The sequence below is a fragment of the Pithys albifrons genome, chromosome 13 (genome assembly GCF_047495875.1).
Source record: "Pithys albifrons albifrons isolate INPA30051 chromosome 13, PitAlb_v1, whole genome shotgun sequence".
Classification (NCBI taxonomy): domain Eukaryota; kingdom Metazoa; phylum Chordata; class Aves; order Passeriformes; family Thamnophilidae; genus Pithys; species Pithys albifrons.
In genome coordinates, this window is record NC_092470.1 from 20,823,320 (window position 1) to 20,836,395 (window position 13,076).

The following is a 13,076-nucleotide window of genomic DNA, read 5'->3' on the forward strand; positions in this document are numbered from 1 at the left end:
CCATGGCCCACTGGGAACTCTCCTTGGATTGCAGAGGGTGCAGGAAACTCTCCCTGGATTGCAGAGGGTTCAGGAAACTCTCCCTGGATTGCAGGGAATGCAGGGAACTCTCCCTGGATTGCAGAGGGTGCAGGGAACTCTTCCTGGATTGCAGAGGGTGAAGAGAACTCTCCCTGGATTGCAGGGAATGCAGGAAACTCTCCCTGGATTGCAGAGGGTGCAGGAAACGCTCCCTGGATTGCAGGGAATGCAGGAAACACTCCCTGGATTGCAGAGGGTGCAGGAAACTCTTCCTGGATTGCAGAGGGTGCAGAGAACTCTCCCTGGATTGCAGGGAATGCAGGGAACTCTCCCTGGATTGCAGGGAATGCAGGGAACTCTCCCTGGATTGCAGAGGGTGCAGGAAACTCTCCCTGGATTGCAGAGGGTGCAGGAAACTCTCCCTGGATTGCAGGGAATGCAGGAAACACTCCCTGGATTGCAGAGGGTGCAGAGAACTCTCCCTGGATTGCAGAGGGTGCAGGAAACACTCCCTGGATTGCAGAGGGTGCAGGAAACTCTCCCTGGATTGCAGAGGGTGCAGGAAACACTCCCTGGATTGCAGAGGGTGCAGAGAACTCTCCCTGGATTGCAGAGGGTGCAGAGAACTCTCCCTGGATTGCAGAGGGTGCAGGAAACTCTCCCTGGATTGCAGAGGGTGCAGAGAACTCTCCCTGGATTGCAGAGGGTGCAGAGAACTCTCCCTGGATTGCAGAGGGTGCAGGAAACTCTCCCTGGACTGCAGAGGGTGCAGGAAACTCTCCCTGGATTGCAGGGAATGCAGGGAACTCTCCCTGGATTGCAGAGGGTGCAGAGAACTCTCCCTGGATTGCAGGGAATGCAGGAAACTCTCCCTGGATTGCGGGGAATGCAGGGAACTGCTCTGCCAGGATCAGCTGCTGGATCCTTGGGATCACTGATCCACCAGGATCAGCTGCTGGGTTCTTGGGATCCCTGGTGGATCCTGTGGTTTTCCAGGTTCGCCCATGTGGGCAGTGCTGTGCAGAACAAGCCCCGACAGCTGCCCAGGGCATGCCCGGCTCGCCATGCCAATCCTGCCCCACTCCCGCTGCCCATCCTGCCCCATTCCCGCTGCCCATCCTGCCCCACTCCCGCTGCCTATCCTGCCCCCATTCCCACTGCCCATCCTGCCCCATTCCCGCTGCCCATCCTGCCCCCATTCCCACTGCCCATCCTGCCCCATTCCCACTGCCCATCCTGCCCCATTCCCGCTGCCCACCCTGCCCCATTCCCGCTGCCCATCCTGCCCCATTCCCGCTGCCCATCCTGCCCCCATTCCCGCTGCCCATCCTGCCCCATTCCCACTGCCCATCCTGCCCCATTCCCACTGCCCCTCCTGCCCCATTCCCGCTGCCCATCCTGCCCCATTCCCGCTGCCCATCCTGCCCCCATTCCCGCTGCCCATCCTGCCCCCATTCCCGCTGCCCATCCTGCCCCATTCCCACTCTCCAGCGGCTCCGTTTCCGAGCCATTGCATTGAAAGCCCTAATTCCTTTGTCACGTGCCCACGGAGCTCAGCTCTGTGTGTCCCAGCTGAGCCGTTCCCGCTCCACGGGAGAGCAGCTGGAATTCTGCAGCGGCCCAGAGGCTTTTCCTGCCTTTTGTGGGTCGTCCTTTGCTCCAGGGAGACGGGTTTGGTTTTCCAGGAACGTCCCCTTGGCAGGTCGGGGCCACCCCGATCTCTCCGGGTAAAACGCGGCTGTGGCACAGCTTGGGATTGGGAGAAGGAGCAGGAAGGGCCTGGAATGGGTGGGAATGGCCTGGAATGGGTGGGAATGTCTGGGAATGGGCAGGAATGGGCAGGAGTGGCCGGCATGGGCAGGAATGGCTGGGAGTGGCCAGGAATGGTTGGGAATGGCCGGGAATGTCTGGGAATGGGCAGGAATGGTCGGCATGGGCAGGAATGGCTGGGAGTGGCCAGGAATGGTCGGGAATGGCTGGGAGTGGCCAGGAATGGGCAGGAATTGCTGGGAATGGCCAGGAATGTCTGGGAATGGGCATGAATGGCTGAGAATGGCCGGGAATGGCCGGGCATGGACATGAATGGCCGGGAGTGGCCAGGAATGGCTGGGAATAGGCAGGAATGGCTGGGAATGGCCAGGAATGTCCGGGAATGGGCAGAAATGTCCAGGAATGGCTGAGAACTGCCGAGAATGGCCGAGAATGGCTGGGCATGGCTGGGAATGGCTGGGAATGACCAGGCATGGCCGGGAATGGCTGGGAATGACTGGGAATGGCCGAGAATGGCTGAGAATGGCTGGGCATGGCTGGGAATGGCTGGGAATGACCAGGCATGGCCGGGAATGGCTGGGAATGACCAGGCATGGCCGGGAATGGCTGGGAATGACTGGGAATGGCTGAGAATGGCTGGGCATGGCTGGGAATGGCTGGGAATGGCCAGGAACGGCTGGGAATGGCTGGGAATGACTGGGAATGGCCGGGAATGGCCAGGAATGGCCAGGCATGGCCAGGCATGGGGGGCACTCCGGAGGCTGAGCCCACGTGGTGTGTCCCCCCAGATGTCATGGCGCCCGCAGTACCGCAGCTCCAAGTTCCGCAACGTGTACGGGAAGGCGGCGAGCCGGGAGCACTGCTTCGACGGGGTGCCCATCACCAAGAACGTGCACGACAACCACTTCTGTGCCGTCAACGTCCGTTTCCTCGCCATCGTCACCGAGAGCGCCGGCGGCGGCTCCTTCCTCGTCATCCCCCTCGAGCAGGTGAGGCTCGGCCCACTGGGGGTGGCTCCAGCCTGGAGCTGCTCTGTCCCCATCCCTATCCCCATCTCCAGCCCCAGCCCCAGCCCCATCTCTATCCCCATCCCCATTTCCATTCCCATCCCCATCCCCGTCTCCATGCCCATCCACATACACATCCCCATCTGCATCCCCATCCCCATCTCTATCCCCATCCCCATTGCCATCCCCATTGCCATCCCCATCTCCATCCCCATCTCCATCTCATCTCCATCTCATCCCCATCTTCATCTCCATCTCTATCCCCATCTCCATCTCTATCCCCATCTCCATCTCTATCCCCATCTCCATCTCTATCCCCATCCCCATCTCTATCCCCATCCCCATCTCTATCCCCATCCCCATTTCCGTCCCCATCTCCATCCCCATCCCCATCCCCATCCCCATCCCCATCCCCATCCCAATGTCCATTCCCACCCTCCTCAAAGTCTCTGCTGGTCCCTCCTGGGGTTTTCTTGGGTGGGACAGGAGGATTTCCAGCTGCCTTGGTGAGTTGGGGGTTTCTTCAGGAGGAAATGACACATCTGTCAAAATGTTTCTGGCACCTCTCGGGGAGTTTGGCCCTGGGAGTGTCTCCACCCTGTCCTGTCTCAGTGCCAGGTGCCACCTGGGTTTGTGATCCTGGTATTTCACTGACACAGCTCCCAGAAAGTCCTGGTGGAGCCTCTTGTCTGGCTGAGCAGGTGGCAGGTCCTTGTCCTCTCTTGGAGCTTCTCCTTCCCAGAATCACGGAATATGCCAAGTTGGGAGGGACCCCCAAGGGCCACCAAGTCCAAATTACCTGAGGGAACAGCTGGAGCTGTGCCAGGGGAAGTTTAGGTTGGATATTAGGAAAAGTTTCTTCATCCAGAGGGTGGTCAGAGACTGGAACAGGCTCCTTAAAGCAGCACTTCCCCCTCTCCCCCCAGTCCTGCCTTCAGCACATCCTTCTCCTCCTCGTGTTGTGCTTTTCCTCCTCCAGCCCAGACTCCCCCAGCCCTTCCCGTGGGATCCACTCTGCTCTTCCTCATGGAATCCCAAACTCCCACAAATCCAGCAATGCTCCAGTCCCAGAGCTCATCCCTGAGGCTCCAGGAGGGACAGGACCTGGATTGTGGAGTTACCTGGACATGGAATTGGGGTTACCTGGGACATGGAATTGGGGTTACCTGGGACATGGAATTGGGGTTACCTGTACATGGAATTGAGGTTACCTGGACATGGAATTGGGGTTACCTGAGACATGGAATTGAGGTTACCTGGACATGGAATTGGGGTTACCTGGGACATGGAATTGGGGTTACCTGGGACATGGAATTGAGGTTACCTGGGCCATGGAATTGAGGTTACCTGGACATGGAATTGGGGTTACCTGGACATGGAATTGGGGTTACCTGGAACATGGAATTGGGGTTACTTTGGATGGAGAAGGGATGGGTTTAAACTGAAAGAGGATCAATTTAGATCAGATAAAAGGAAGATGTTTCACAGAGTGCATTTCACATGAGCTGCACTTAAGGACACACCCACCCCACAGCACCTGGACACACCACACTGGGAGCAGGGGGTGTCCCTCAGGTCCTGGACACCAGTGCCCAATCCAGTGCCAAATCCACAGGAATTCCAGCTGGGAGGGGAAGCTGCCAGAGCCAGAGGGATGGAGGAGCACGGCCCTCGAGCCCCTCCACACCCCATCATTCCTCTTAGGCACTTTCCCTGTGTAACATTCCCACCTCTTCTGAATTCCTCTTTCATTGCTGGAGCCGACTCAGCTACAGATGGAAGAAATTATAATCAGTGCTTTAATTGCAGAGCACAGCTTGACTCGTATTAATATTCGGGGAAACAGGAGCTCAGCTGAGCCCCCAGAGCGCTGCAGCTCCATCCCTGCCCAGCTGGGGGGATGCCCATCCTCTCACCTCCTGCCCCTGCTCCCAGACCCTCAGCAATAACCCCACACTGGCACCAAACGGCCCTTTTTCTCTGGCAAACATGGGAGAAGAGCCAGGGCTGCTGTTTGTGACCTGTTCCGATGGGATTGGCATCCCCACGTGGCAGTGCCAGCCCGTAAATCCCGGCCAGAGCAGCCCTTGTGGCAGCACAAGCCTTGGTGCCAGCTAATAATTTCATTATTTCTTTAAAATAGGGGCTGATTAGCTCATTAAGAAGCAACTAATTTTCCCTGGAAATCAGCAGCCTGCTAATTAATTGGCATCCAGATTTAGCTGAACGTGATGAAGGTAACCCAGGTCCTGCTCGGGCCTGGGTTTGCTGCCACACTTTGGGATTCTTCCCTGGTTTCCCCTCCCTGTTCTGCTCAGCAGAGCTCCCAGATCTGTGATGCTGTGTCACATATGTCCTCCCTGCACAGCAGAATTCCCAGTTCCTCCTGCATTTCTGGAGGGAAGGAGGGGCTGTGTGGGTTGGAAAGATGGAGCACGGCTGTGCTTTGTTCCTCCATCCTCTCCCAGCCTGTCCTCCCACCTTGCCCTGCCTGGATCCCAAACTGTGCTTTGTTCCTCCATCCTCTCCCAGCCTGTCCTCCCACCCTGCCCTGCCTGAATCCCAAATCCTGGGCTGTGTTTCTCCATCCTCTCCCAGCCTGTCCTCCCACCCTGCCCTGCCTGAATCCCAAATCCTGGGCTGTGTTTCTCCATCCTCTCCCAGCCTGTCCTCCCACCTTGCCCTGCCTGGATCCCAAATCCTGGGTTGTGTTTCCCCATCCCCTTCAAGCCTGTTCCACCTTGCCCTGCCTGGATCCCAAACTTTGGTTTGTTCCTCCATCCCCTCCCAGCCTGTCCTCCCACCTTGCCCTGCCTGGATCCCAAACTGTGCTTTGTTCCTCCATCCTCTCCCAGCCTGTCCTCCCACCCTGCCCTGCCTGAATCCCAAATCCTGGGTTGTGTTCCTCCATCCTCTCCCAGCCTGTCTTCCCACCCTGCTCTGCCTGGATCCTAAATCCTGGGTTGTGTTCCTCCATCCTCTCCCAGCCTGTCCTCCCACCTTGCCCTGCCTGGATCCCAAACTGTGCTTTGTTCCTCCATCCCCTCCCAGCCTGCCCTGCCTTGATCCCAAATCCTGGGTTGAGTTCCTCCATCCTCTCCCAGCCTGTCCCACCCTGCCCTGCCTGGATCCCAGATCCTGGGTTGTGTTCCTTCTTCCTCTCCCAGCCTGTCCTCCCACCTTGCCCTGCCTGGATCCCAAACTTTGGTTTGTTCCTCCATCCCCTCCCAGCCTGTCCTCCCACCTTGCCCTGCCTGGATCCCAAACTGTGCTTTGTTCCTCCATCCTCTCCCAGCCTGTCCTCCCACCCTGCCCTGCCTGAATCCCAAATCCTGGGTTGTGTTCCTCCATCCTCTCCCAGCCTGTCTTCCCACCCTGCTCTGCCTGGATCCCAAATCCTGGGTTGTGTTTCTCCATCCTCTCCCAGCCTGTCCTCCCACCCTGCCCTGCCTGGATCCCAAGGGCTGTGCTTTGTTCCTCCATCCCCTCCCAGCCTGCCCTGCTCAGATCCCAAATCCTGGGTTGTGTTCCTCCATCCTCTCCCAGCCTGTCCCACCCTGCCCTGCCTGGATCCCAAATCCTGCTCCTCAGCCTCTGGAGCCTCTCCCAGCACCATGAGGCCTTTGTGCCATAAATACCCGCGGGGAGTGGGCGAAGGAGAGCGCTGAGGCTCCGGCTGAGCCTCGGGGAGGGAAGGATGTGCTCCCCAAACCATGGCAACAGAAGAATCCTGGAATCCTGGGATGGTTTGGGTTGGAAGGGACCTTAAAGCTCCTGTGCTGTGGGCAGGGACACCTTCCACTATCCCAGGTTGCTCCAACCTGGCCTTGAGGATCCAGTCCAGGGGAGAGGAGACCACATGGGAAATGGCCATTTATTTTGGTCAGTAATAGTGGATTGAGTTCTCTCATCATGACCAGAATCCAGGTTTGCTTGGACAGGGCAGTTCCACAGGAAAGGAGCTCAGTGACATCACATCCCTCTTCGTGGTCCTGCACGGGCTGTTCTTCTGGAGCTGGAGCCCCTTTGGAGCCAGGCTGGGAGAGCAGGGGGGGTCACCTGGAGAAGAGAAGGCTCCAGGGAGACCTGAGAGCCCCTGCCAGGGCCTAAAGGGGCTCCAGGAGAGCTGGAGAGGGACTTGGGCCATGGACAAGGGGACTGGGATGTCCCTTGCTGGGGTGGCCAGGGGGTCCCTGTGGCAGGGCAGGGTGGTGGCATCACTCCCACTGTGACAGAGGGATCTCTGTTGCCACAGGGGTGGGGAGAACTTGTTTTCCACGGGCAGACAATGCTCTCTGTCTGAGGGAAGCAGGGGCAGGAAGGGACAGTCTCTGTTTACAAGGAGGAAGCTGAAATCCAAACTTGGTGGTGGTGTCAGCGCTGCCTGTTGGGGCTGGGCTGGGCTGGGGGAGCTGCTGGGTGCCCCTGGGATGGCAGCTGGTGAGTGGGAGCACTGGGAATGCTGCCCTGGCATGGATCAGCCTGGCTCGGGGTCCTGGTGGCATCTGCTCAGCCTGGGTGAGCCCAGGGAGGGTCCTGGTGGCATCTGCTCAGCTTGGGTGAGCCCAGGGAGGGTCCTGGTGGCATCTGCTCAGCCTGAGTGAGCCCAGGGAGGGTCCTGGTGGCATCTGCTCAGCTTGGGTGAGCCCAGGGAGGGTCCTGGTGGCATCTGCTCAGCCTGGGTGAGCCCAGAAAAGGTTCTGGTGGCATCTGCTCAGCCTGGGTGAGCCCAGGTAGAGTCCTGGTGGCATCTGCTCAGCCTGGGTGAGCCCAGGGAGGGTCCTGGTGGCATCTGCTCAGCCTGGGTGAGCCCAGGGGACCCTGAGGGCCCCCTTGGCAGGGCTGGGCAGAGAATGGGCAGTCAGCACTCACCTCCCTTCCTCCCTCCCTCCCTCCCTCCCTTCCTTCCTCCCTCCCTCCCTTCCTCCCTTCCTCCCTCCTTCCCTCTGTCCCTTCTTGCCTCCCTCCCTCCCTCCCAGCTGCTGTTCCAAAGCACCAGGAGTTTTCTACAGGAGAAAATGCAGAATTCTCTCTATTTCTCTGTCCCATGAACCACTTCTCACGTCCTTGGAGCTTTCCCACCTCTCAGCTCAGGGCACAGGAGACTCCCTCACCCTGAACTCATTTGCTCTGCTTTTCTCTCTGTCTCATTTTAGGCTGCAGGAGAAAATTTTTAACCTGCAGCTGGTCAGAGAGGGAAAAAAAATTACTCGAGGCTTGAAAAAAAAAAAAAAAAAAGCTGATTTTCAGCATTGCTGTTCCCACGGAGTGTCCCTGAATTTATCAGGAGATAAGGGGACGGCAGCTGTGGGAACACAGCCCTGGGATCTGGTTGAACACCTGGACCTGCCCAAACCAGAGTGTCAAGTCTGGGTGCTGGCTCAGAGGAGGGAACAGGGATGGCAATGGGGGTCCCTGGGCCAGCACAGGAGCGTGGGAGGGGACGGGGATGTTGTTTGCAGCAAAACCTGAGCCTGAGCCTGGGCTGGGCTTGGCTTTGCTGGGCTGGCTCAGCTGCCCGTCCTGCCCCCTCTGCCGGCTGGAACTCGGCTCTGTGTCCCCAACCACCACGGAGGTATTTTAATGTCCATAATCCAATTGAACAGCGACATTAGAGGGGCTTTTGTCTTTTTAATTAACAAGCTCGAGCCAGGCTGGTGCTTTGATGGTGCTGAGGAACCTCCTGGGGGTTTCCTCTGTGCCAGGGGTTTGGGGGGGTCGTGGTTGGGGTTTTAGGGACACAGGGATAAGGATTTTCTTGGAGAAGCTCCTGGGATGGTTATTCCAAGTGGGGAATCTGCCTGGGCAGATGATGCTCACAACCCATGACAGTATTTATATTTAATTTAACAGTGTTTATATTTAATTTAAGAGTATTTCTGTTTAATTTAACGCTGTTTCTCTCCACCCAAGAGGGGTAGCTGGTATTTAAACCTTCATCCTGCTGCAAATGCTGTTTAGTGACACTGATTTCTTCCTTGCTTTGTGGCTTAGCTGTATAATTAGGGAAGATAAATTGTGTATAAATTGGTGTTATTTTCTTAAAGCAAATTACCTGGTAAATTTGGGACCCTTCAGCTCAAAGTATCCCTAAATGTGGAGTTTGTAGGTTCAGTTTTGGGGCCTCATGACAAGGAGGACATTGAGGGGCTGGAGCGTGGCCAGGGAGGGGGATGGAGCTGGGAAGGGGCTGAGGGAGCAGCAGGAGGGGCTGAGGGAGCTGGGAAGGGGCTGAGGGAGCAGCAGGAGGGGCTGAGGGAGCTGGGAAGGGGCTGAGGGAGCTGGGAAGGGGCTGAGGGAGCAGCAGGAGGGGCTGAGGGAGCAGCAGGAGGGGCTGAGGGAGCAGCAGGAGGGGCTGAGGGAGCAGCAGGAGGGGCTGAGGGAGCAGCAGGAGGGGCTGAGGGAGCTGGGAAGGGGCTGAGGGAGCTGGGAAGGGGCTGAGGGAGCTGGGAAGGGGCTGAGGGAGCAGCAGGAGGGGCTGAGGGAGCAGCAGGAGGGGCTGAGGGAGCAGCAGGAGGGGCTGAGGGAGCTGGGAAGGGGCTGGAGCAGCAGGAGGGGCTGAGGGAGCAGCAGGAGGGGCTGAGGGAGCAGCAGGAGGGGCTGAGGGAGCTGGGAAGGGGCTGAGGGAGCTGGGAAGGGGCTGAGGGAGCAGCAGGAGGGGCTGGAGCAGCAGGAGGGGCTGGGAAGGAGCTGGGAAGGGGCTGATGGAGCTGGGAAGGGGCTGGAGCAGCAGGAGGGGCTGAGGGAGCTGGGAAGGGGCTGGAACAGCAGGAGGGGCGGAGGGAGCTGGAAAGGGGCTCAGCCTGGAGAGAAGGAGACTCAGGGTGGGGAGTTCCTGCTGGGAACTCCTCTGGTTGCCCAGTCCTGGCTGGTTCTGGCCAAACTGGAGCCATGGAATTGCTCCTGCCTGGTTGTTGGAGGCTGGATGAGTTTGCTGAGGGAAGGAAAAGCAGGAAAGGTGGGGAAAGGCTTTGTCAGTATCGTGGAATGATTCCTGGAATGGTTTGGGTTGGAAAGGACCTTAAAGAACATCCAGTCCCACCCCCTGCCAGGGGCAGGGGCACCTTCCACTGTCCCAGGTTGGTCCAGCTGGCCTTGGACACTCCCAGGGCTGGGGCAGCCACAGCTTCTCTGCCCAACCTGTGCCAGGGCCTGCCCACCTTCCCAGCCAGGAATTCCTTCCCAATATCCCACCTAACCCTTTCCTCTGGCAGTGGGAACCCATTCCCCCTTTAGATTCCCCTTTATTCATCTTTATTCCCTTGTTGGATGGAGAGACATTCCCAACACCCTCCTCCTTTTCCCTGCAGAGGGGAATTTCCCCAGGGGGTTATTTGCTGACAGGCTCCTGGTGCTGCATCTCCCCTGGCCCCTCCAAGCTCTCTTTGCTTCCATATCCCATTATCCTGCATTGCAGACGTGATTCCCAGCTGTGCCCACATCCCTCCTCTTGCCTCCCTCTTCCCAGGGGGGCTGAGATTTTGGGGATTTTCAGGATTTTCTGGGTCCCTGCCAAGGGTTTGCCCAATTTGTCCCTTCCCTGTGCTGGTTCTGTTTGATTTGGCTCCTGATGGAGCCTCTTGAACCTCCCCCTGCCCCCAAATCATCCAGGGATCTGCCCCAGCAGAGGAAAATCCTTGTAATTCCCTCCTTTTGGCTCTCAAGTGGGAGAGCCCTCCTTTGACAAGGCAGCAGTAAATGTATTTACTCTTAATCTCAGCCACTGGAGACTTGTGTGTGCTGAAGGATTTCCTGGGAAACCCTGTGAATCCCTCCCTGCATCCGTGCCAGGAGGGGGCTGGGAGGTTTTCCAGGTGGGATGGAAGGGCTGAGCTGAACAAAGGGGAGGATTTCACCAAATTTGTGGAGCTTTGTAGGAAATGTGAGGATTTGGAAGTGCCCTGGGTTGGCATTTCCAGGGAAGCTGAGGAAAAGCAGGAATATGTGGATATATTAAAAGGATTTCTCTGAGCTTCCTGCGGGTTGGGGTGAAGGGAATGTGGATTTGGTGGGGACACCAAACTGTGCTGCTTCCAAGGGCTGGAATGGTGACAATTCCCATCCCTGGGGTTTGGGAATGGTCAGGAGGGTCCCAGGGATGGAATTCCTCATGAGCTGGAATGGTGACAATTCCCATCCCTGGGGTTTGGGGATGGCCAGGAAGGACCAGGGATGGAATTCCTTATGAGCTGGAATGGTGACAATTCCCATCCCTGGGGTTTGGGGATGGCCAGGAAGGACCAGGGATGGAATTCCTTGTGAGCTGGAATGGTGACAATTCCCATCCCTGGGATTTGGGGATGGCCAGGAAGGACCAGGGATGGAATTCCTTATGAGCTGGAATGGTGACAATTCCCATCCCTGGGGTTTGGGGGATGGTCAAAAGGGTCCAGGGATGAAATTCCTTATGAGCTGGAATGGTGACAATTCCCATCCCTGGGGTTTGGGGATGGTCACAAGGGACCAGGGATGGAATTCCTCATGAGCTGGAATGGTGACAATTCCCATCCCTGGGGTTTGGAGATGGCCAGGAGGGTCCAGGGATGGAATTCCTCATGAGCTGGAATGGTGACAGTTCCCATCCCTGGGGTTTGGGGATGGCCAGGAGGGACCAGGGATGGAATTCCTTATGAGCTGCTGGTCCCTCTGCCCTTCCTGCTGTTCCAGCCAATCCCAGGGGAACGTTTCCTTCTCCAGCACCAATCACAAAGTAACAGAATTAAACCAGCTTATAAAAATCGCTGTCCTTTCTGCCCCCAAAATCCAAATTCTTTCCTCCTTCTCTGCAGCAAAGGGAGGGTTTGAAGCTGCAGGAACCTTTGCTCCTTCCAGCCCCTTCCATGGAAAAGCTCAGAGCAGCTGGAGCCTGGAGAGCCACTGCTGGCCTGTCCCAGGGAGTGTCCCAGGGCCTGTCCCAGGGCCAGATCTGGGTCATGGAGCTTCCCTGAGCCAGAGGCAGCATCCAGGGATTAGGAGTCACCTGGGCTTAGGCAGGGCTGCTGCCCAGGGCCCTCAGAGAGGAGGAAACAGGAAAACACAGCACAAATCCCTGATTTTAAATGATTCTTCCCTTTTTCCTGCCTTTCTTTGGCTCCTCCATCTCCCAGGGATGAGCCAGGGTGTTGCTGATGGACACAATTCCCAAAATTGGGCTCTCTGATGATTTGGCAGGTGAAAGAGGAGGTGGATGCAGCTGCTCCATCCCGGCTTTTCCTGCTCTTCCACCCCTGGAATTGTCCCTCCAGGAGGCTGAAATCCCCAGGCAGGATCCAGCACCCAGGGAACAGGAACCCTGAGCCATCTGGGCTGGGAATTTGCCTGCCATGCCCTAATTAAAGAGGCTGCAGAGCTGGGAGCCAGTCTGGCCTCGAGGGCTCGGCATGAGAATCCATCGGGAATTAATGAGGGTTTGTCCTGGACTGTGGGAAGGGCAAGGGGGAGGGCACCAGTGACCCCCACCCCGGGCATGGAGCTCTTTGGGCACCGAGTGAGGGCACAGGGGGGCATCTGATTTAGTTCTTCACCTCAAAACTCACAGTGATCCCCAAACCCACAGCCCTGGAATGATCCCCAAACCCACAGCCCTGGAATGATCCCCAAACCCACAGCCCTGCAGTGATCCCCAAACCCACAGCCCTGCAGTGATCCCCAAACCCACAGCCCTGGAATGATCCCCAAACCCACAGCCCTGGAATGATCCCCAAACCCACAGCCCTGCAGTGATCCCCAAACCCACAGCCCTGCAGTGATCCCCAAATCCACAGCCCTGCAGTGATCCCCAAACCCACAGCCCTGGAATGATCCCCAAACCCACAGCCCTGCAGTGATCCCCAAACCCACAGTCCTGCAGTGATCCCCAAACCCACAGCCCTGCAGTGATCCCCAAACCCACAGCCCTGCAGTGATCCCCAAACCCACAGCCCTGCAGTGATCCCCAAACCCACAGGACTGCAGTGATCCCCAAACCCACAGCCCTGGAATGATCCCCAAACCCACAGCCCTGCAGTGATCCCCAAACCCACAGCCCTGGAATGATCCCCAAACCCACAGCCCTGCAGTGATCCCCAAACCCACAGCCCTGGAATGATCCCCAAACCCACAGCCCTGGAATGATCCCCAAACCCACAGCCCTGGAATGATCCCCAAACCCACAGCCCTGGAATGATCCCCAAACCCACAGCACTTCCAACCTAAATGATTCTATGATGCATAAAATCACAGAATCTCAGAGTGGGTTAGTTGGAAGTGATCCTAAAGCTCATCCCATCCCACCCCTGC

General features: G+C 57.5%; 1 protein-coding gene across 1 annotated transcript in view; it reads left to right on the plus strand.

Annotated features, from left to right (window-relative positions):
* The window catches only part of CORO2B (coronin 2B), a 47,694-nt gene that overhangs the window by 19,989 nt on the left and 14,629 nt on the right, over nt 1-13,076 (plus strand). The window contains exon 4 of the mRNA XM_071568632.1: nt 2,580-2,780. Coding sequence (XP_071424733.1) covers nt 2,580-2,780 — 201 coding nt within the window. The remainder of the gene's footprint in view (nt 1-2,579; nt 2,781-13,076) is intronic.